Source organism: Eptesicus fuscus, chromosome 6, assembly GCF_027574615.1.
Source record: "Eptesicus fuscus isolate TK198812 chromosome 6, DD_ASM_mEF_20220401, whole genome shotgun sequence".
NCBI classification, from domain to species: Eukaryota; Metazoa; Chordata; class Mammalia; order Chiroptera; family Vespertilionidae; genus Eptesicus; species Eptesicus fuscus.
In genome coordinates, this window is record NC_072478.1 from 49582538 (window position 1) to 49603712 (window position 21175).

General features: G+C 39.0%; 1 protein-coding gene across 1 annotated transcript in view; it reads left to right on the plus strand.

The window, feature by feature from the left end:
* Nucleotides 1-21175, plus strand: part of DCHS2 (dachsous cadherin-related 2) — a 196831-nt gene that overhangs the window by 163518 nt on the left and 12138 nt on the right. The window contains exons 14-16 of the mRNA XM_028151980.2: nucleotides 8614-8727; nucleotides 14252-14463; nucleotides 17738-17889. Of these exons, the coding sequence (XP_028007781.2) occupies nucleotides 8614-8727; nucleotides 14252-14463; nucleotides 17738-17889 (478 nt within the window). The remainder of the gene's footprint in view (nucleotides 1-8613; nucleotides 8728-14251; nucleotides 14464-17737; nucleotides 17890-21175) is intronic.

Genomic DNA, 21175 nt, shown 5'->3' on the forward strand with positions numbered 1-21175 from the left:
CATCTATTCATGTTATTTTCCTCTGTATATCTTCTTTAATGAGGTGTCTTTTTAGGCCTTTGCCCGTTTTTTAGTTTGTTTTCACGTTGAATTATAAGAGTTCTTTGTATATTTTAGATACCAGTCCTTTATCTTTTGTAAATGTTTTCTCCCAATCTGTGGCTTGACTTCTCATTCTCTTGACAGTGTCTTTCTCAAAGCAGAAGTTTAAAATTTTAATGAAATCCAGCTTATCAATTATTTCTTTAATGGATTGTGCCTTTAGTATTTATCTAAAAAAAGGGTCACTGAACCCAAGGTTATCTAGGTTTTCTCCTATGTTATCTTGTAGGAGTTTTATAGTTTTTTGTTTTACATTTAGACTTATGATACATTTTGAGTTAATTTTTGTGAAGGGTATAAAGTTGGTGTTTAGATTTATTTTACTTTATATTTGCATGTAAATGCTCAGTTGTTCCAGCACCATTTGTTGAAAGGACTATCTTTGCCTCATTGTACTGCCTTTGCTCCTTTGTCAGAGAGCAGTTGACTATGTATATGGGTCTGTTTCTGGGCTCTCTGTCTGCTCCATCGATCTATTTGTCTGTTCTTTTCCCAATGCCACACTGTCTTGATTAACATGGCTTTATAGTAAGTCTTAAAGTTGTGTTATCTGTGGGTTAATATTTTTGTCCTTTATTTTTCTCCAACTTTGTTCTTTTATGGTTAGTATTTTTGAACTATATTTCCACCCTCTTCTCTATTGTTGTCTGTGCATAAGACCTCCCACCTACTCTGCAAAGGTGTCCACTTGTTTTGTATAGCTTTAGGATAATTACAGCAAAAACGCAAAAAAAAAATATTCTGCCTTTGACAAACAAAGATAGTTCATAAGGAAGTCTGCCACAGGGAAAGAAAGGAAAGCCCATCTCTTCTCGTTGCTGGGGAGTGTGAGTAGGGCAAGGGCGCAAAGGTATAGGAAACGAGTAGCAGCAGCATCCTGGCCCCTCACTTTCCTGAAGCTAGAATCCTGAAGGTGGCCATTGAGATAGACAACGAAAAACGAAAGCAGAAGATACGGTGCGACTCTGGGAGGACACTGCTTCTGATGCTAACACAGGACAAGTGGCAGCAGAGTAAAATGGGCAACATATTTAGGGAAAGAGAAGGTACAAGTGAGTGCCCCAGCCCTGTTTGGCTCTGGCAAGGCCTAGAAGACATCTGTCTCATGGTCCCAGCATTTCTACTTGTGAACACAGATTAACACAGAGTATAGGCCAGCATACCTGCCATGGGGCCACTGTTGCAAAGGATGAAATGAGCCTATACTCAGGTCTATAGGGTTGGATGACCCTCCAGAGGGTCTGCAGTATCAAAACCAGCTGTGGTAGGGCCAGGTCAGCAGCGTGGAGTGCTGAGCCTGAACATGTTGACAAGAGGGAGGGAATCTCAAAGATGAACATGTTCTCACAATACATTGCTACCCAAAAGTGCTGCTTAAGGGAAAGAGATCAAGATGACCCTAAATAGAGCATGTAAGATGATCAGGTTTTTTACTCTTGTCCATCAGGGTGGGGTTGATAAAGAATATTAGATCAATCATAAACATTTTAAAAACAAAATTTTCTTTGCATATCTTAAATTGTTGTGTGCAAAGCTGTAACTCTGCTTCATTCATTTTTAACTCTTAAAGGATTCTCTGACCTCTGTTCTTGAGATGCCCCTCATTTTTATATCCTTTCCCATCATACTTCTTATTAATGTTGACTATATACTCGATAGTGTTCACTCAATATTCATTTTTTAAATAATATAGGAAACAAAGGGTCTGTCCTGTAAAGAGCCTTGAACATCTCTTCAACTATTCTATAACAAGACAGTTTTGATGATTAAATGAGTGCTTAAGGCACTTTGCCATCATGATTACCAACAGTTATGAGCGGACGACATGGAGATGGAGATGAATGTGCAGCCAGAAGGAGCTGGGATAGGTTCCCCACTGTGGATATCAGAGCCAGAAAATCTTGCTATGATGAGGTGTTCACCAAATATTTGTTGAAATAATTTCACCATTTAATCATTATACTTTGAAGTATCAAAAGCCATATGCCCAAATGAGAATAAAACCAGGCACAGAGAAGGTGAGGCAGATACTTAGTTCCAGGCAGGGGAAATGGCTCACACAGAGGTGTGGGGACTCAAGAGCGAGGTGGGTTTACCCTTAGGAGCAGCAAAACATCTGGACAGAGGCTCTCATGAGCTTTTCAGTAATGAGCTGGAATGGAGAGACATTGATGGCCTTTACATAGCAAAAAAGTGATAAAACAAATTTTATATTGTAGAAGATGACTTTGAAGTCCTTGTGAAGGGTGGTGGAAGGGGAGAGAGATAAGTTAGGAAGGGACTGTGGCAATGCACATGACCAGGGCCCGAATAAAGCCATGGCGCTGGGCAAAGACAAGTGGGATCATATATTATTGTTGTTACGTCAGTGTCTCTATGGGGGATGAGTTCTAGGTCTTTCTATTCAAGCATCTTGCTAAATGTCACTCCCAACTTTCGTTCTTAAGTGATTGAAATATGTTTAACATTTCAGTGGCTGGACATTTAAAAGATAATAGATAATTCAAAATCATCCAAATGTTTGAAAAATCTGTTTCTCTCAAGTTAACCATCAATTTTAAAATATGCTTGCATTGCTTAGAAATACCAAAAATAAAACTCTGGAATTATTCACTAAGGACAATTCATAATAAAATGTTTTTGTAATTATTTTACCTAAGTGTTTCTATGATTATGATTTTTATAGTCATCTAGCATTAATAGAAGAAAAAAGCCAAGAACATTAAATGTATCATCCTTTTCGATGCAATGTTAGACATGAAGTGAAATTCATAAAAGCTTGAAAATATAAAAAAAAAATCTTCTGTGTTTTACTTACCTCATAGAAACTGAAGATACCATGTTGGTTTTTATATTTTACCATTTCTATCTTGATGTGAAATGAGAACTAGTTGTAAGTTTCCTCTTGGTGCCTGAAGACAGACAGACTTGTATTTAAAATGTGCATAGTGCCCAGCCGGTGTGGCTCAATGGTTGAGTGTTGACTCACAAACCAGGAGGTCACAGTTTGATTCCCTGTCAGAACACATGCCAGGTTGCAGGCTCGATCCCCAGTGGGGGACATAGAGGAGCCAGCTGATCAGTGATTCTCTCTCATCATTGATGTCTCCATCTCTCTCTCCTTCTCCTTTTCGCTAACTGAAATCAATAAAAACATTTTAAAATTTTAACAATAAAATGTGCATAGTTGGTGGCAGGCTCAGGGGGTGGGAATGAGGGCATCTGTAATAGTGTCAGCAATAAAAATGAAGTTTAGCCCTAGCTGGTTTGGCTCAGTGGATTGAGCGTCGGCCTGCATACTGAAGGGTCTCAGGTTCGATTCCAGTCAAGGGCATATGCCTGGGTTGCGGGCTCGATCCCCAGTAGTGGGCGTGCAGGAGGCAGCCGATCAATGATTCTCTCTCATCATTGATGTCCCTATCTCTCCCTCTCGTTTCCTCTCTGAAATCAATAAAAATATTTTTTAAAAGTTTAAAAAAATAATTTAAAAAGTATGCATAGTAAGCCAAGACCAAGAAGGATGCATGGCTCTTTAGTTATTTCCTTTTTTTTTTTTTTTTTTCAGGCCCTCTCAGATGTAAATTTTGTCAGAGGGAGAAAGTATATAAATATTTGCAGCTCTTTGCTGACTTAACATCTAGTTTGAGTTATTTTGTTGAAAGAAATACCATTTCATTGATATTATGAGCATTTTATTTGCAATAATACCAGGATCAGTTCCCTTCATGGGAAAGGCCATGTGTGATTCTTATTTGCAATTCCGTACTCATCTTTGCTCTTTTACATGTAAGTGATCTCTGTGTTTTCTTTTGTAATTGGGCATATAATAAGCATCTTAGCCTGTGAAGAAAAGGCCGTCAGCAAGATTGTACATCTTGCCTGGTTTTCTTCTGACTACCATTCTTAAGAATAGATGACAAGCCACTTGAAATAAAATGTCCTGTGTTTAAAAAACAAATTGTATCAGGAAGCACAGAACTGGGAGTGAGCACTGAAGATAAAACATACTGCCCTACTGTGAAGGCATATTCCTACCAAACTGTAAGACATTTTTATATTTATAATACAGTCCCCTGAAATGTATCAAAATAAGCATCAGATTAGAATGAAATTTGAAAGAGTTCTCAACATGTGTGGTAACTTGATTCCACCATGATTGATTAAAATCCTTTACTTTGTCACTAAATGATTTCATAACTGCCTTGAAAAGACCAACTATTTGGAAATCAGATACATGATTTTTAAACTTTGTCACAGTTTATGTTCAGCGTAATGTTTTTAAAGAGAATAATGGATCTAGTTTTGGTGTTGCTATGCTTTCTCAATTACAAATTCTGTTTATACCTTTTTCACTGAATTTTCAGTTTTGCAGACAATATCACATACTGTTTCTTTTAATACTTATAGCACTCATTGCATTTTTTTATATTAAGTGTTGAAAAGGCTCCTGGGGAAAATATTGTCCATTCCAGCTTTTCTTCCTTCTTTTCTTTTTAATGAAACACTTTAAGTATCTAGAATATACCCATTTGGCTTAGTTTAGGGATCATTTTTACCATGACCTCCAGCATGAGGGGTTTCAAGCCTGTTCCCTGGGCCTACAGAGAAAGATTGAATGAAGATGCCCAGCAGAGATCTTGAATAGGTGTTTTTGTTTTCTTAACTACTGCAATTTCCATTATCAGATGTGGTATTACAGCATTGAGTGATTTAAAAATAATAATTGCTATTGTTTAGAAGGGTCCCATAGGCAGAGAAGCATTTTTCTAGCCTCTCAGGCTTGAACACTTTAATGACCACCTCCTTCCCTTAGTTCCTCTCTCTTTCTTCTCTAATAACTCCATTTCCCCCATACTTACTAAGCATTTACTGTTTACAAAGACATGAGCTTTTAAAATATATCTTTATGTGTTTTAATTCTTTATTGTTTAAAGTATTACATATAGCATTACATATGTCTCCTTTTCCCCCCATTGACCTCTCCCGGCCATCACCATGCCCCAGGACATGCCCTCACCCCCCCTAGTGTCTGTGCCCATTGGTTATGCTTATATGCATGCATACAAATCCTTTGGTTGATCTCTTACCCCTCCCCTACCTTCCCTCTGAGGTTTGACGGTATGATCGATGCTTCTCTGTCTCTGGATCTATTTTTATTCATCAGTTTATGTTGTTCATTATATTCCACAAATGAGTGAGATCATGTGATATTTATCTTTCTCTGACTGGCTTATTTCGCTTAGCATAATGTCCATCCATGCTGTTGTGAATGGTAAGAGTTTTTTTTTTTTTTTTTTTTTATAACAGCATAGTATTCCATTGTATAGATGTACCACCGTTTTTTAATCCACTCATCTGCTGATGGGCACTTAGGCTGTTTCCAAATCTTAGCTATTGTAAATCGTGCTGCTATGAACATAGGGGTGCATATGTCCTTTCTGATAGGTATTTCTAATTTCTTGGGATATATTCCTAGAAGTGGGATTCCTGGGTCAAATGGGAATTTCATTTTTAATTTTTTGAGTAAATGCCATACTGTTTTCCACAGTGGCTGCACCAGTCTGCATTTCCACCAGCAGTGTATGAGGGTTCCTTTTTCTCCACATCCTCGTCAGCACTTGTTGATTTGTTGATGATAGCCATCTGACAGGTGTGAGATGGTACCTCATTTTCATTTTGACTTGCATCTCTCAGATGATTAGTGACTTTGAGCATGTTTTCATATGTCTCTTGGCCTTCTGTATGTCCACTTTCAAAAAGTGTCTATTTAAGTCCTTTGCTCATTTTTTGATTGGATTGCTTATCTTCCTTTTGTTAAGATATATGCATTCCCTATACATTTTGGAGATTAGGCCCTTGTCGAATATAATATTCAAATATGTTCTCCCATGCAGTGGTCTTTCTTGTTGTTTTGTTGATCATTTCTTTTGCTGTGAAGAAGCTTTCTATTTTGACGTAGTCCCATTTGTTTATTTTCTCCTTAGTTTCCATTGCCCTAGGAGCTGTATCAGAAAAGATATGACACATGTCTGATATTTTGCTACCTATGAATTCTTCTAAGATTTTTATGGTTTCCCGTCTTGCGTTTAAGTCTTTTATTCATTTTGAATTTATTTTTGTGTATGGTATAAGTTGGTGGTCTAGTTTCATTTTTTTGCATGTATCTGTCCAATTTTTTCAACACCATTTATTGAAGAGACTGTTTCGACTCTATTGTATGCTCTTGCCTCCTTTGTCAAATATTAATTGAGCATAATGACTTGGGTCGATATCTGGATTCTCTGTTCTGTTCCATTTGTCTATATGTCTGTTCTTGTGCCAGTACCAGGCACTTTTGAGAACAGTGGCTTTGTAATATAGCTTGATATCTGCTATTGTGATCCCTTCAACTTTGTTCTTCTTTCTCAAGATTTCTGTGGCTATTTGGGATCTTTTTTGTTTGTTTGTTTGTTCCATATGAATTTTTGGAGAGTTTGTTCTAGGTCTGTGAAATATGCTGTTGGTATTTTAAAGGGGATTGCATTGACTATATAGATTGCTTTGGGTAGTATGGACATTTTAATGATGTTGATTCTACCAATCCATGAACACAGTATATTCTTCCATTTGTTTATGTATTCCTCTATCTCTTTTTTCAATGAAAGACACAAACTTTTGATACACAGAACAGCATGCTTGATTCTCAAGTATGCTAAACAAAAGGAGATAGCCACTTTTTATTTGCAGGTACTATTATATGAAATTTTAAAGGCAACACTAATCTAGAGTTATAGAATGCAAATCAGTAATTACCTGGGGCCAGAAGTGAGAGAAACTGACTGTAAAAGAGCACGAGGGAACTTTTTGGAGGGATAGACTATCCTATATCTTGTACATGATGGTAGTTATACAGGTGTATATAGTTATCAAATCTCTTAGAACTGTATACTTAAAATATGTGTATGCTACATATAAATTTTAACTTAATAAAGTTTATTAAATAAAAAATATTTTTAGTGCTAGCCGTTGTGGCTCAGTTGGTTGGAGCATTGTCCCGTACACCAAAAGGTCATGGTTTTAAATTGAAGTCATGGCAAATACCTGGGTTGCGAGTTCAGTTCCTAGTTGGGGCATGAACAAGAGGCAACCAATTGATGTTTTTTCTCTCACATACACCTCTCTCTCTCTTTCTCCCTCCCTCAGTCTCTCAAAAAGGAACAACAAACAATCAAGCATATCCTCCAGTGAGGAATAAATATATATATTAGTTATATAGATAGTTATATGAGGGAGACAAATTGACAAGTAAGACAGGAAGCAAACAGGTGAGCTGCAACAAAGCTAACTTGGGGCCCAAATGGATTCTTGGGAACCCTTCCAGTGAAGTCCCAGTTCTAATCACACCAATTATCACATTGCCATTATCAGTCTTTACTTAATTTCTTCTTCTATGCTGGTAGTCAGTCTGTTTCCTATAAACCGAAATGGCTTCCTTCTTTCCTCTCTAATTCCTACACCTAACTTCATTTCTGTGGGGATTTCCCCCCCTCTAAGTTCTCTCCTAACTACTCCTGCAGTACTTTAGCAATTCTCCAATGAATTGATATTACGCAGTTAAGAACTCGGTTACCCTCTAATTGGGTTGCTTTTACCTAAAACTGTAGTGGAAACTGGTTGAGGGAAGATTTCTAATATTTATACTCCTGTTACCTCCTTTCCCACATTCCACTTAATGTTCAATGAAGTGCATCAAAATATGTCTTTAATCTCTCATTTTTTCCATCTCTTCTCCCACAATCCTAGGTTGTTGTCTCTTGCTTGGGCTATTGCAGTATTACCTTAATTGATCTCTCTGCTCTATTCTTACCCCTCTTTGTTCTCCACACAGCATTCAGAATGATATATTTTAAAAGTAAATCAGATTATTTTACTTCATTCCTTACAATGCTTCCATGATTTCCCACTGTACTTAGATTAAAATATGATCCCTGCCTATCTAGATGCTATCTTTACCTTCCACCTTTTCCCCTACTCACTGTGCTTCATCAAACTAAGCCCTTTCCCAGCCCAGGGTTTTTGTAATTGCTGTTCTTTTCCTGGAATCCTTTTCTTCCAGTTCTTTCTATGGCTTCTCATGCTTCAAGGGTCAACTACAGGGTCACACCTCTGAGGCCTCTCCAAAAGAGAGCATCTGCCTCCCCCTCCACAGAAGTATTTTCTATCGTATAATCTTGTTTATTTCTTTCCAAGGAACTTAGCACATATGAAATCTACCTTGATTATATATTTGTTTTCTGGCTTGTTGTCTGTGTCCTCATCACAAGGATAGAGATCTTTTCTATTTTGCTTGTCACTAGCTCCCCAGCAACTAGCATCGGATTGGCTTATTGAAGACACTCGATAAGTAATCACTGAATGAATGAACACATGAAAATGTAGGAGGCAAATAATAAGTACCCAGTGTTCTGGTTTTTCCCTGAAATTTTCTTTTCCTAAAATTCTTTTTTTTTTTTGTTTACCTCAATTTTATAGGTACTTCTATCGTGACTGTAAAAGCTTTTGCTTCTGAGTCAATTCAAGATAGCATTAAATATTCAATTTTTAGTGGAAATGAAGATGGAGTTTTTTCCCTGTGTTCCAGCTCAGGTAGGTCTTCTCTCCCCAATAACAACTTTATTTCCTGCATTATGTAATGTTACTAGTAATAAATACTTCTCCAAAGGAAACAAAATTGGAAAGGTATAAATTGTTATAGGTAAATAAGAAAGTTTTTTATGGTAGCAGATCAGAAATTGTGAGAAATCAAGAACTATTTACTTATTCACATGTTCTTGCTAAGAATTTTATTCTTTACATTTCCTATTCTTTGAATTTTTTAGATAAATTGGTTTCTACTCATAATTAACTCATCTATGTGGGAGAATTGGAGATATAGTAGAAAGATCATTGATATTTACATTGAATTGAAAATAAGCACACATGTCTAGCCTTAGGGAATTATCATCAGATTCTTCCAATTTGCCACTGAATGTCAATGATGCAACAAGAGAGGACAGCTGGAAAGGTTTCTATATCGTGGTAAAGAAATTACTTCCAAATACAGCATGTATTAAATTTAGCTTTAACAAGACCATTATTGTGTTTTAAACGAATACCAATTGATTATTTAAAACATACTTTTTGGACTAACAACTATGTAGTAGATATGTATCTACAACTTCATTGTCAACCCTCAAGAAGTATGTTTTAAATAATTTCTATATTACCATACAACTGCCTTATTTAATCTGTAATACATGCACATGGGAAGAATTGAGAGAGGGTAATTTCTTAAGTAAATGCTTTCTTGTCCAGGGTAGTGGTATGACTTTTTGATCCACACAGCCTTTAGTCAGGAGCTTTCTAAGGTAGTCTGCTAAGAATCTTCATCTCTTCACCCCATCGTTTGGTTAAAGGGTAGTACAGGCAAAGAGCCATTGGAAGCATTATCAATGAATTATTGGCTGACACTTTTCTCCCCTCCCTTCCAGTCAACACAAAGTCAAGAAAAGCAAGTTTCTGTGTATCCACATATAGCAAGTTTCTGTGTATCCACTTTATATATATATATATATAAAGTGGATACACAGAAACTTGCTATATATATAACATTGGTAACATTTGGAGCCTTTGGGTTTATAGCTTTATTCTGATTTTTCTATTAGACTTTTCACCTTTTGTGAGTTCAGGCTTCTTCCCTTGTATCTCTACAGTCTGTGCAGCTATCAGAGATTAATCTCAACGAAGGAAGTTGTGTTAGAAATCCTTTTAACATAAATGGGATTTTAGTGCTTGCTTACCTTCCTGGGTTACTGTTTTCACTTTCTTTCTTTACTTATGGTTTGTATTTTATTTTTTATTGAATTTATTGGGGTGACATTGGTTAATAAAATTATATAGGTTTCAGGTATACAATACTATAAATACATCATCTGTATATTGTATTGCATGTTCACCACCCCAAGTCAGGTCTTCTATCACCTCCCTCCCCTCGGTCCACCACCAGACTGTTGTCTGTGTCTATGAGTTTGTGGGTTGTTGTTTTGTGCTCTACTGCTGTATCAACTCAGTAATGCATTTCCATGCACACACACACAATTTATCAAGCATTTTAGTTTTTTTCTATCATGAAGATCATTTCAATATATATTTTATCACATTGCTTCCAGGAAACATTTTTTAAAATCATTAAGTGTGATACTAAATTTATCTTTTATGCTACTTTTGTCACATAATCATTAAACTTTGTGGTCACTTTTCTTAATGGTAAAATGGGAGAGACCATTTTATTAGTTATTGTCTAAATAAGTTATGATTAGATGGATCTCTGGTGAGCACTGCATTTTCTGTCCATCCTTGCCAGAGTTTGCCCCGTGTCCATAGTCACAAACCAAGGTTTACTTTTATATCCAGACTTCTTGTCACTTCAGCTTAAAAACATCTACTACTCACTGTCCAAACCAGCAGGAATTTGGGAGTTTGACTAACATAGTGTATGTCAATAACAGATGGTAGTATTCATTTCATTACTTGGTAGATTGACATAAAACAAAATTATCAAACTTTCAATGTTTCAGGGGTATAGCTTTAATGGGAGAGAGTTTAAAAGCTTGGGGATAACATAAATATTTATCACACTCTGGTTGTATATACGATATGCATGTGCACCATTTATAATTGACTGAAGTAACCTGACTGTGCTATCAAACACTTCGCATTTGAAGACTCATAATCTCATTTTTATGTGTATTTTATAACTTGGACAAAAGCTATATATGTACATATATCAGAAGGAAAAAATTCCTGCAGTTTCATTCTCAAGTTATTGTGTAACTGGCACTCTAACATATGAGAATGAACATGAAGTTGGTGTTGTGAGGCCCTTCCCCTAAGGAAAACATGGACTCCTGCCCATCCTATTACTAGTAGACAGAACCCAGGAGTACTTTCATCTCACCAGTGACAGAAAACCCTTGCTGTCTCTGAGAAAAATATGCATATATCATCCAAGGCAAAATGTGGATCTGGTAGGTGCGCCAGCCGTGAATTATCTCACAGACTGGTTATTGTCTTTTCCACTTGCATAACTTTCACAGCATATGCCAATTATTATGCCAAAAATAAAAATCAAGCAAGGAAAGCATTAGAGCTGCAGAACCATTCCAAGTTCAAAATTCCAATTATCAAAGCCCAAACACAAGCCTTTTATTAAAAACCCCACTTTGATCTGCACTATAATTGGCACACTTTCTACTCAGTGACACTGGCAATTTAGTGTTGCATTTCCATTGTGTTTCTCCTTTACTAGTGGTAACAGCACATGATAGCAAGCTGAGTGCCCTGCTCAGTGGAGACAGAGCTCCAGATGAGACCTTTGCACCCACCTCAGACTGGGGCTCCTCTGCCATTTGCGGCGGCGGGGGGGGGGGGGGGGGGGAGGCTCCTCCCTTGTTCCATGAAGTTTTCTAAAGACCAGCTTCCTTCATTCCCTGCTCATCAAAATGCACCTTAATGATTCTCCAGCTGCCAGAGTTAAAGCTGTTCTAAATTTTGTCAGGGGTGTTGGTAACATCAGACTGTGGTTTATAAAAGTAATTTGCCTTTCGATCTGAATTGGTAACTAAATCTGATGATAATAAATGAAAGTGATTTTATAAAATTTTAAATTTGGTAATATAGTGAGTTCTTCATATAGAATATAAATATTTAATTTCTCTTAATAACAGAATAGAAGTTATAAAATCCCCTCCAAAATACTCAATATCAAAGTTACCATATTTCTTGGGTTAGGATGGTTACCTAGGAAACGGGTTTAGATAGAGCACTAAGAACTGTGGCTTCCAGAAGCAGGCTGTTTCACCAGAGATAGAATTTTTCTAACAGTCTGAGGCTACTGAATTTTCTCTTTCTAAATTCAGACCTTGTAAAGATATTAAATCTCTATCTAGTGATGAAGGGGAAGAGAGATGTGGGTACAACACTGGGATCTACACCATCTGACTACACAGAAACATTCTAAGTATGCACTGTGTGACTTCTCACAGCTACCCTGTGGAGTCATTGCTCGTATCCCCATTTTACAGAAGGGGAGACTCGGCTCTGGAGAACCTTAGTAACTGACTCCAGGCCACAGAGTTAGTGGTGGCGGAACCAGGTAACTTGCCTAAATTAAGCATCCAGGTCTAGGATCTACGCTTGGTTTCAGGTTCCTCGAACTCCAAGTCAATGCTCATTCAGCAAATCCCCATTTGATGGAACCTCTGACAGTGAGAACCAAGTAAATCATCATCATAAAAATAATAATAATAATATTAAATTCAGTAAGCAATTTAGTTGAAGCGGGGAGGAAAAGATAGAGTAGAAACCAAAGAAAGAAATTATATCAGGGGAGGAATTTTCCTAATTTGAGGGAGGAACTTGAACATGGCATAACTCCCCAGAGCTACTTTCCCTAGTCTGGTTATGTTTTTCATACAAGGGTGTGACAAATGTTACTGGTGCTTTCCGTAAGCCAGACTTCAAGCTGGGTATTGGGGATATGACGGTGTAAGAGGCAGGTAGCCTACCTCATCTTGCAGAGCCCTAAATCCTGAGGAGTAACTAGACTGAAGCAGGTGAACAAAGTACAGCATGTTTTTGTGAGAGTCCGTTGGGGGCTGACAGTGATGGTATGGGGATGGGTGGTCTGGAAAGATCTCTGAGGAAGCACAGGACTGGGGACCATTTGAGGCAGATGGAAAAGCATACATGGCAACTCTGAAATGAGCATTTGAGAAACAGAATACTTATGAGTGTTATGACCAGAGCAGAGACAGGTGGAGAAGGACATGATGAGATTTCTGAGGTGGGAGAGGTTCTTTGGAAGTTAAAAATGCTGAAATTGATCATAATCACCATGGAAAGCCATTGCAGGGTTTTACACAGGACAATGACAATGTCTTTTTTTTATTATTTAACTAGAGGCCCAATGCACAAAGATTCGTGCTAGAATAGGCCTTCCTTCCCCTGGTTGCTGGCACCAGCTTCCCTCTGGCACCTGGGACCCAGGCCTTTGCTCTGGCTGCTGCCTTCTGCCTTCACTCTGGCCCTGCTACCCTCCTGAGCTACCTCCACCTCCCCACCCCTCATAGCAGGCGTCCCACCCCACCCCGGCCGCTCTGCGCGTGCTGCCCAGAGCCCCGGATTGGCCAGGGCAGAGCAGAACACCTGCATCCTGGCCCGGCCGCCACCATTTTTGTTGCGTCAATTCGCTCTTTATTGGCTGTGGGAGCCACCATCTTTGTTGCAGAGTGATGGAAAATTTGCATATTCTGTCTTTATTAGATAGGACTAGAGGCCTGGTGCACAAAAATCGTGCACGGGGGGGGGGGTGTTGTCCCTCAGCCCGGCCTGCACTCTCTCGCAGTCTGGGACTCTGGGGGATGTCTGCCTGGGGGGATCAGGCCTAAGCCTGCTGGCAGACATCCCTCTCCCAGTCTGGGACCCCTTGCTCCTTACTGCCCGCCTGCAGTGGAGGTGGGAGAGGCTTCCACCACCACTGCTGCACTCACCAGCCGTGAGCCTGGCTTCTGGCTGAGCGGCTCTCCCCCTGTGGGAACGCACTGACCACTAGGGGGAAGCTCCTGCATTGAGCATCTGCCCCTGGTGGTCAGTGCGCGTCATAGTGACGGATCGTTCTGCCATTTGGTTGATTCGCATAGTAGGATTTTATTATATAGGATTCAGTTAAGTGATTAATTCAGGGGACAAGGTTGGAAATGCCAGTGGATGAAGGAGGGCAGCAGCAGTGAAGATGGAGAGAGGTAGATTCAAGAAATATCTAGAAGGTAGATTTCCCAGGCATGGTGATGGACCAATTATGGAGAAAGAGGATTTAAGAGATAGCTTCAAGAGTTCAGATATTTTACAGTTTCTTTCCCTCTTACATGTTTGAACCTTGCAAACATCTGCATGCTCTCAACCTTTTTCACAATGACCCCAGTCAATAGAGGAGGGAGGCCAGCCAACATGGGGCTTTGAAAGGGCCAGGTGAGCATATGAGCACATAAGGCAAAGATGATTTGGAACTTTTTAAATAATAACTACAACATCAACTTCTTTTATTTTGTTTTCTCCCTGGGAATAAAAATAGGAGACCTCACTGTGAAAGAACCCAGGTTTCTTGATTTTGAAGTCAGAAATGAAGTACAACTCATCGTTTTAGCTGAAAGCAGTGGGCATAGAGCCTACAGCAAAGTAGTCGTCTTGATACAAGATGTGAATGATAATTTCCCATGCTTTGGGCAAAGCATTTACCAAGTATCAGTGCCTGAAGGCCAGTTTCACAATGCTCCTATCATACAGGTAACAGAAAGATTTTTGTGCATGTGTGTGTGGGTTATCATGAATCAATGTACATCAAAATAGGCCTTTTTCCAGCACATAAGTTAAAATTTAAATGTTTTCAAGCCACATACAATGTTTGGTGGATGAATTTGGAGTCTCGGAGTTCACTCTTCTTCCTCTGTTTATTTAGTGTTCAATTTGTGCCCATCTGCGCACTCTGCTGAATACTAGCAGGGACTCTATAGGGGCACAGAAATTAAACTCATAAATGCATACAATTTAGTGGGGAAATCAGAACTGTAAGTATATAATTTAAATGCATATAATTAATGTTATAATGAAGTGTGCATTTAATGTCATGAGAGAAAAGAGAAACCATAGCCTGGTCGGCATGGCTCAGTGGTTGAGCATTGACCTATGAACCATGAGGTCACTGTTCGATTCCCGATTAGGGCACATGCCTGAGTTGCAGGCTCAATCCCCAGTGTAGGGCATGCAGGAGGCAGCTGATCAATGATTCTCTCTCATCATTGATATTTCTCTCTCTCTCTGAAATCAATAATATATATATATATATATATACACACATATATATATACATATATATACACACATATATATACACATACATATATATATATATATATATATATATATACATATATATATATATATAGTTAAAGAGGAGATACAAACTCCTCCTGGTGAAAAGCACAGGGTTTCGAAGAAGAATTATATTTGTACCAGGTCTAAAGGGCATTTAGGCATTTGCTGAAGCCAGAGAAGCATGAATTGAAGCACAGACACATGGACAAGCTGCCCATGTTTGAGAGTTGCAGATGTTTCATGCATGAAAGGAACAGACCCGCTGTTTTTAGGCCTACCCCCATGCTCCCAGCCCTGAGAGAGAATCTGTCCATCAGGCAGTGAGGTTCAGGCTCTAAATCCCACTATCCTTGGTAGTCTCTCTACCTGTTCAGGAGTAGTATCCACTTTTACCTTTCCCCTCACCGTTGAATTGATGCTTGGTCTTTAAAAACCTGGACAAGCCCAGCCAGTGTCGCTCAGTGGTTGAGTGTTGACCCATGAATTAAGAGGTCACTGGTTTGATTCCCAGGCAGGACTCATGTCTGGGTTGCAGCCTTGATCCCCAGAAGGGGGCATGTAGGGGGCAGCTGATCAATGTTTCTCTCTCATCGATGTTTCTATCTCTATCTCCCTTCCTCTCTCTAAAATCAATAAAGACATATTGAAAAATAAAACTGGACTTGTCTCAGCAGACTTAAAAAAAAAAGACGAGGGCATTAGCTTTTCCAATTTTTAAAAAAATATATTTTAGAAAGAGAAAGGGAGAGAGAGAAACATCAATGTGAGTGAAAAACATAGATCTTCTGCCTCCTGCACCATCCCCCCCCCCTCTTGTCAGCAACCTGGGCATGTGCCCTGACTAGGAATCAAACTGGCAAACTTTTGGTGCACAGAATGATACGTAACCATATGAGCCACACTGGCCAGGGCAGCTTTTCCATTCTTTATCACCCCTGCCCAGTGATGCCTGTATGGGAGGGTTGGCAGGTGCCACTGCATTGTACTGCTTTGTCGCACATGCCAGGCTGCTCAGGGTGGAATACATGAAGGCGGAGACACCTTTACAGCCCACATATGCCAAATGGGACAGCCAAACCTATCAATGCTTTATGCTATGTGGAAGTTCCAGAAGATGGAATCAGGGACGGATTCGGGGAACTTTATTCTTTAAATTTTTAGATCACTTGTCTCCAGGAAGCTAGAGCTGCCATTTTCCTATGTCCTGTTGAGATAAACAAATGTCAAACTCCCTGGGGTTCATACTACTTGTGGTAGTTACTTCCTGCTTTTCACCACCACCCTGTCCACATGCCCTCCTTTTGGTTACAAACCTGCAGACTTCCTTTAGGAGCTGACCCTGCTCTGTGCGATGCAGTGTAGGTGGAACTGTCAACCAAGGTAGTGACGTGCCCCCCGCCCCACTTTGCCTCAGTCTTAGAGAGACTTTCTCTCCCTGGAAATTGAATCTTGAGTGGCAGGACACCAGGACGGAGATAAATTAGAGCTGATTTAGCTGGATGGTAACAACTCAAAGAAGCTAAGCCCCACAGTTGTCCTGGCTCTTACACTTTACCTGGGCTCTATCTTTCTGATGCATTTTCCCCCAGGGAAGTTAGCCATATGCATATGTATTGCTGGCATCCTAAAACCCTAACAGATGTACCTCCTGGGAGACCTACCTACTCTGGAACAGTTTTCATTGTATGGCCTTGGAGACATGATAGACTTTCTTCTGCCCAAATACAGACGAGTTTCTCTTCCTGGTGATTCTGAATGGAAGTGTGTATTGCTGTCTTGCTGTACCAAAGAGCTGGCTGTGTGTCTTTCTGATCATGTCCTGGGCACCCAAACTTGGGCCACTCAGGGTCCCCTGAGAACTCTGGCAGCAGTGTGTAAAGGCTGATAAGTTTGAGAAGTAGAAGCAAAAACCCACCAGGACATCAGTGCAATCACCCAAGAGTGAGAAGACGATGGGCATAGAGAGTAAAAATAAGTTTAAACATTTTTAAATTCATCTGCCAACTTGTTCATAAACAAGACTTTGAATTCACTAATGGTTTTGGGGTCAAAATGTAATGCAGACTAAACATCTCTCCATGGAGGCCGATGCAAAACTTTCATCCTTAGCACTACTTTGATAATTTGTCACCTAAATGATCAGGGGGGATTTTGTTAGCACTAAATCTAGACTTTGTTTCATCTATTTAAAGATCCTTTAAAACAGAGACTCTCAATGTAATATAAAAAATCCACATATGGATTCCTTTTCAGGCAACACTTTAAGCAAGAAATAAAAAAGCAAATGACAGATTACCACTCACTGTGTATAGGTTTCCTCTATTATATCCTTCCTTTTCTGGGGCCAGCCTGAATCCGTACACAGTGCTAGAAGCTTTCTATTCAAGCAAATTAGATATTTTTTCAACTATATTTTCCTCTTGCCTAAAATTGTAGCTTTAAACATATGAGACTCTACTGAAAGTTACCTGGAAATCCTTTGAATGAGAACACGGACTAACCCATTATTCACTTTATTGTAAAGTGAAATGTAAGCTTTATCAGTTTGTTAGTGTTGCTTTGATGGTGGTTTTTTAAAATGTATTTGACCGTCTATAATCCTGTCATAATGCATTTCTCTGAATAACGGACTTAACCCCTGTTGCAGATGAAATCCTTATCTAATGCAAGAGTTGCTTCCTCACAGGTTTTTGCTGCTGACCTGGACAGCGGGTTGCATGGCCTCATTGAGTATTCCCTTCTTGCTGGCAAGCAAGCACAGGTGTTCCAGATTGACGCGCAGAGCGGCCTGATAACAGCAAATGGGATTCTGGATTACGAGTTCACCAGCTCCTACAGGTTTGTCCCAGATTTCGGTCCATTTGATCAGCTATCTGCTTCCTTTCTGACAACACTGTTGTTGCTTTGAGCTTGACTGTCTATTTATTGTACAAGCTTAGTTATAAAATGTGTTTTCCCTTTGATCCAACTTATGATCATGGGGAGAGTCTTTCAAAGTATTTACAACTTTGGAAAGGTGATTCAATTAGAATTTTAAGGTTCCTTTTCATTTTAAGATTTCATGAATTTATGATGCTGCTAAGTACTAAATCAGAGACTTTTAAAAAATCAGTATTCGTCAAAAGTCTAATGAGCCATTGAGCACTCTGCTAATGTTTGTTCTTACTATTTTTTAGAACAGTGAAGACTGAATGACATTGCTCTTTTTAATTCTTTATTCTTTTTATGTATGAAATTATAATCCTGTCATCAGGCCCTTGAACTGTGTTTTAATAGACATGATCTTATTGAAAGCACCCATGGAACATTAAATATTTTTTTGCCTCGAGTCCAAAATATGCCAGACTTATACAGAATTGTACAAAAGAGAGAATCATAGTGTTACAAGTCTCCTAGGTATTTAAAATGTCAGTGCTACGATAGTCTAGCCAAACATACAGGGATATTTATGGCACCTCAGTCTGGAAAAGAAAAAGACTAGGGGACCTAAAATGGCTGTAAATGGGGACTGCTTTAAGAATGACAGCCAAGTCATTCAAACAAAATGAAACTGATTTTAAAAAAGAGAGCGGTAGCCCTGACCTGTGTGGCTTAGTTGTTTGGGCATCACCCTGGGCGTGGAAAGGTTGCTGGTTCCATTCCTGTGAGGGCACATGCCTGGGTTTCAGGCTCAATCCCCAGTAAGGGGTGTGTAGGAGGCAGCTGATCGATGTCACACTCTCATCTCTCTCTCTCTCTCTCTCTCTCCTTCTTCCTTGCTCTCTCTAACAGTCAATAAACTATTCTTTAGAGGAAGAGAGAGGAGCATTTCTACTGCTAATGAGGATAGAGCTCTATGATATGTGTCTATGTGAATGAAATAACAAGGTGCACTGTAAGTACTCAAACTGCAGGGCTGTTTGAGCAGAAGCACACACACATGACTGGACCGATCAGGAAGAAAATATAAGAAACTTAACCTTGTTTGTCTCTGGAGAAGTGCTCATGTGGGAAGTCTGGGGGTCAAAGAGATGCTTGACTCTCTTATTATTTATTTTAATACGCTTCACATTTTTGTCGTATTTCCTGTTCTTCCAAAAGGCCTTGCACATATAGTGCCTCCGTTAATCATCCCAGTTATCTCCCATGAGGTTAAGTTGAGTGTTTTCTTTTTCACTGAAAAGTCAACAGACATAGAGTGGATTGCTTAGGGTCACAGAACCATTTAAGGTTCCAACATGGACTTGCAGCCAGGGGTTCTGATTCTGAGTCAGTGTCCACTGTACAAGCTGACCTTCTATTGGGGCCTTGGGGTACAGGTTTATAAAAGACCTAAGTGTCACTATTCTCATAGGCTTGGCTACATTCATGCTTTACAAGGAGCGTGCAGGATATTCCTGTGGTTGAGCAGTGAGAGCTGGTTACTGGGAGGGTTGCATTAATTAACCTCTGAAAAACTTACAAACTTTAAAAGTTTGTGTTCAGTTCTTTTCATTTAATATTTCAAAACATTACTTCAAAAGTATTTTAAAAGTTTAAGACCTTACCCTGTATTAACTAGTCAGATTTTTTAGTAATATCTTACTGTCATCAATTATTATGATACTTACTGCATAAATATGTTAAAACTGATCGTATAACTATGTTAAACCTATCCCTGCCATGATGGTTGCTATAGTAATTTTAAGCATTAAGCCTTTTCTTTCCATAGATGACGGCAGGTAAATCTCAGCCTAGTTGCTATCTGAGCGATTACAAATTCAGAGACCATCGAAGGGCAGCTGAGTGCCAGGAACTAAGCATTTCCTGATTGTAGACTTTCTGTTACTCAGTGGAGCCTAATTAGCCACTAAATCTAACTCCTTACAGTTTTTCCTATGTATATCATAGTTTCAGTGTTCCCAATATTTAAATTGGTCCCAATATTTAAAAGTGCCCCTCCCCAGTTCTCCATAAATTATTTAACTCAAGGATGGAAGAACTGAGAGAAGTTGAATTCTACACATACAGCCACAGATACACACACACACACACACACACACACACACACACACACACACACAGTCTCCAGTAGCACCAAGGCAGGGAAATAGTTTACAGCTTCTGCCTATCTAGGTTCTGGGCCTCCCCTTCTCCCTTGTAGCTTTTTTTTCCTCTTTAGTGCTCTTTCTGACATTTAAGGCAGTAGGAAATATAGGTTGATTTCCCCCTAGCCTGCGTATATGTCCAGTGAATGCCTTGGGAAAAGTGTCATTTAGCTTTTAACTTTACTTTTGAAATATTGTTATTTTGTCTGATGAGGAAAATATTCTCAATTCCAGTCCTCTGTTTTACAATATAAAACAAGGGGTAAAGAATATTGTCAGTTATGCTTCTATTCAATATAAATGCATTAAATAAAAATTAAGTATTTTTTGCCCTCATATTAAGCCTCATATAAGAAAACTCAGTAGAAAAATGACAAATTGTAAAACAGACCGTAAGTTCTGTCTGATCGATATTTCCTTGTTTTAAAAACTGTTTAATGAGCTTGAGATATAAAGCCATATGAAACAGTTCTTGTTTCCAAGGAGCTCAAAAAAATTGAGTGCCCTTATAATCCATGGCAGGAAGCATAGTAACAAGCACAGTAATTTATGGTGCACCTGCATTACATGTTGAATTCTCATAATAAACTCTAGATTTACAGAATAAGGAAACTGAAGTTCATAGAGGTAAGGTTTGCCAAGACTGTGTAGCCAGTAAATGATAGAATGAGATTCTTATCCGCTCAAATGGTCGTAGTAGGGTTTCCTATTGTATTATGTGAATACATCTTACATGCACACACCTGCCCCAGCCAGTGTGGCTCAGTTGAATGAGCCTTGTCCCATGTACCAAAAGGTTGCCAGTGGATTCCTGGTCAGGGCAAATGCCCAGATTGTGGGTTCCATCCCCAGCAGGAGGCGTGCAGGAGGCAGATGATTCATTGTTTCTCTCTCACATCCATGTTTCTCTCTCTCTCCCTCTCCGTTCCTTTCTCTCTTTCTAAAAAAATTAAAAGTCCTCTTTAAAAGTATATACCTGTATATTTATAAAACACAAAACAGAAAAAACTATTTTAGAAATGTAAAATAATAATAAAATAAGTTCCAGCTTGCAGTTG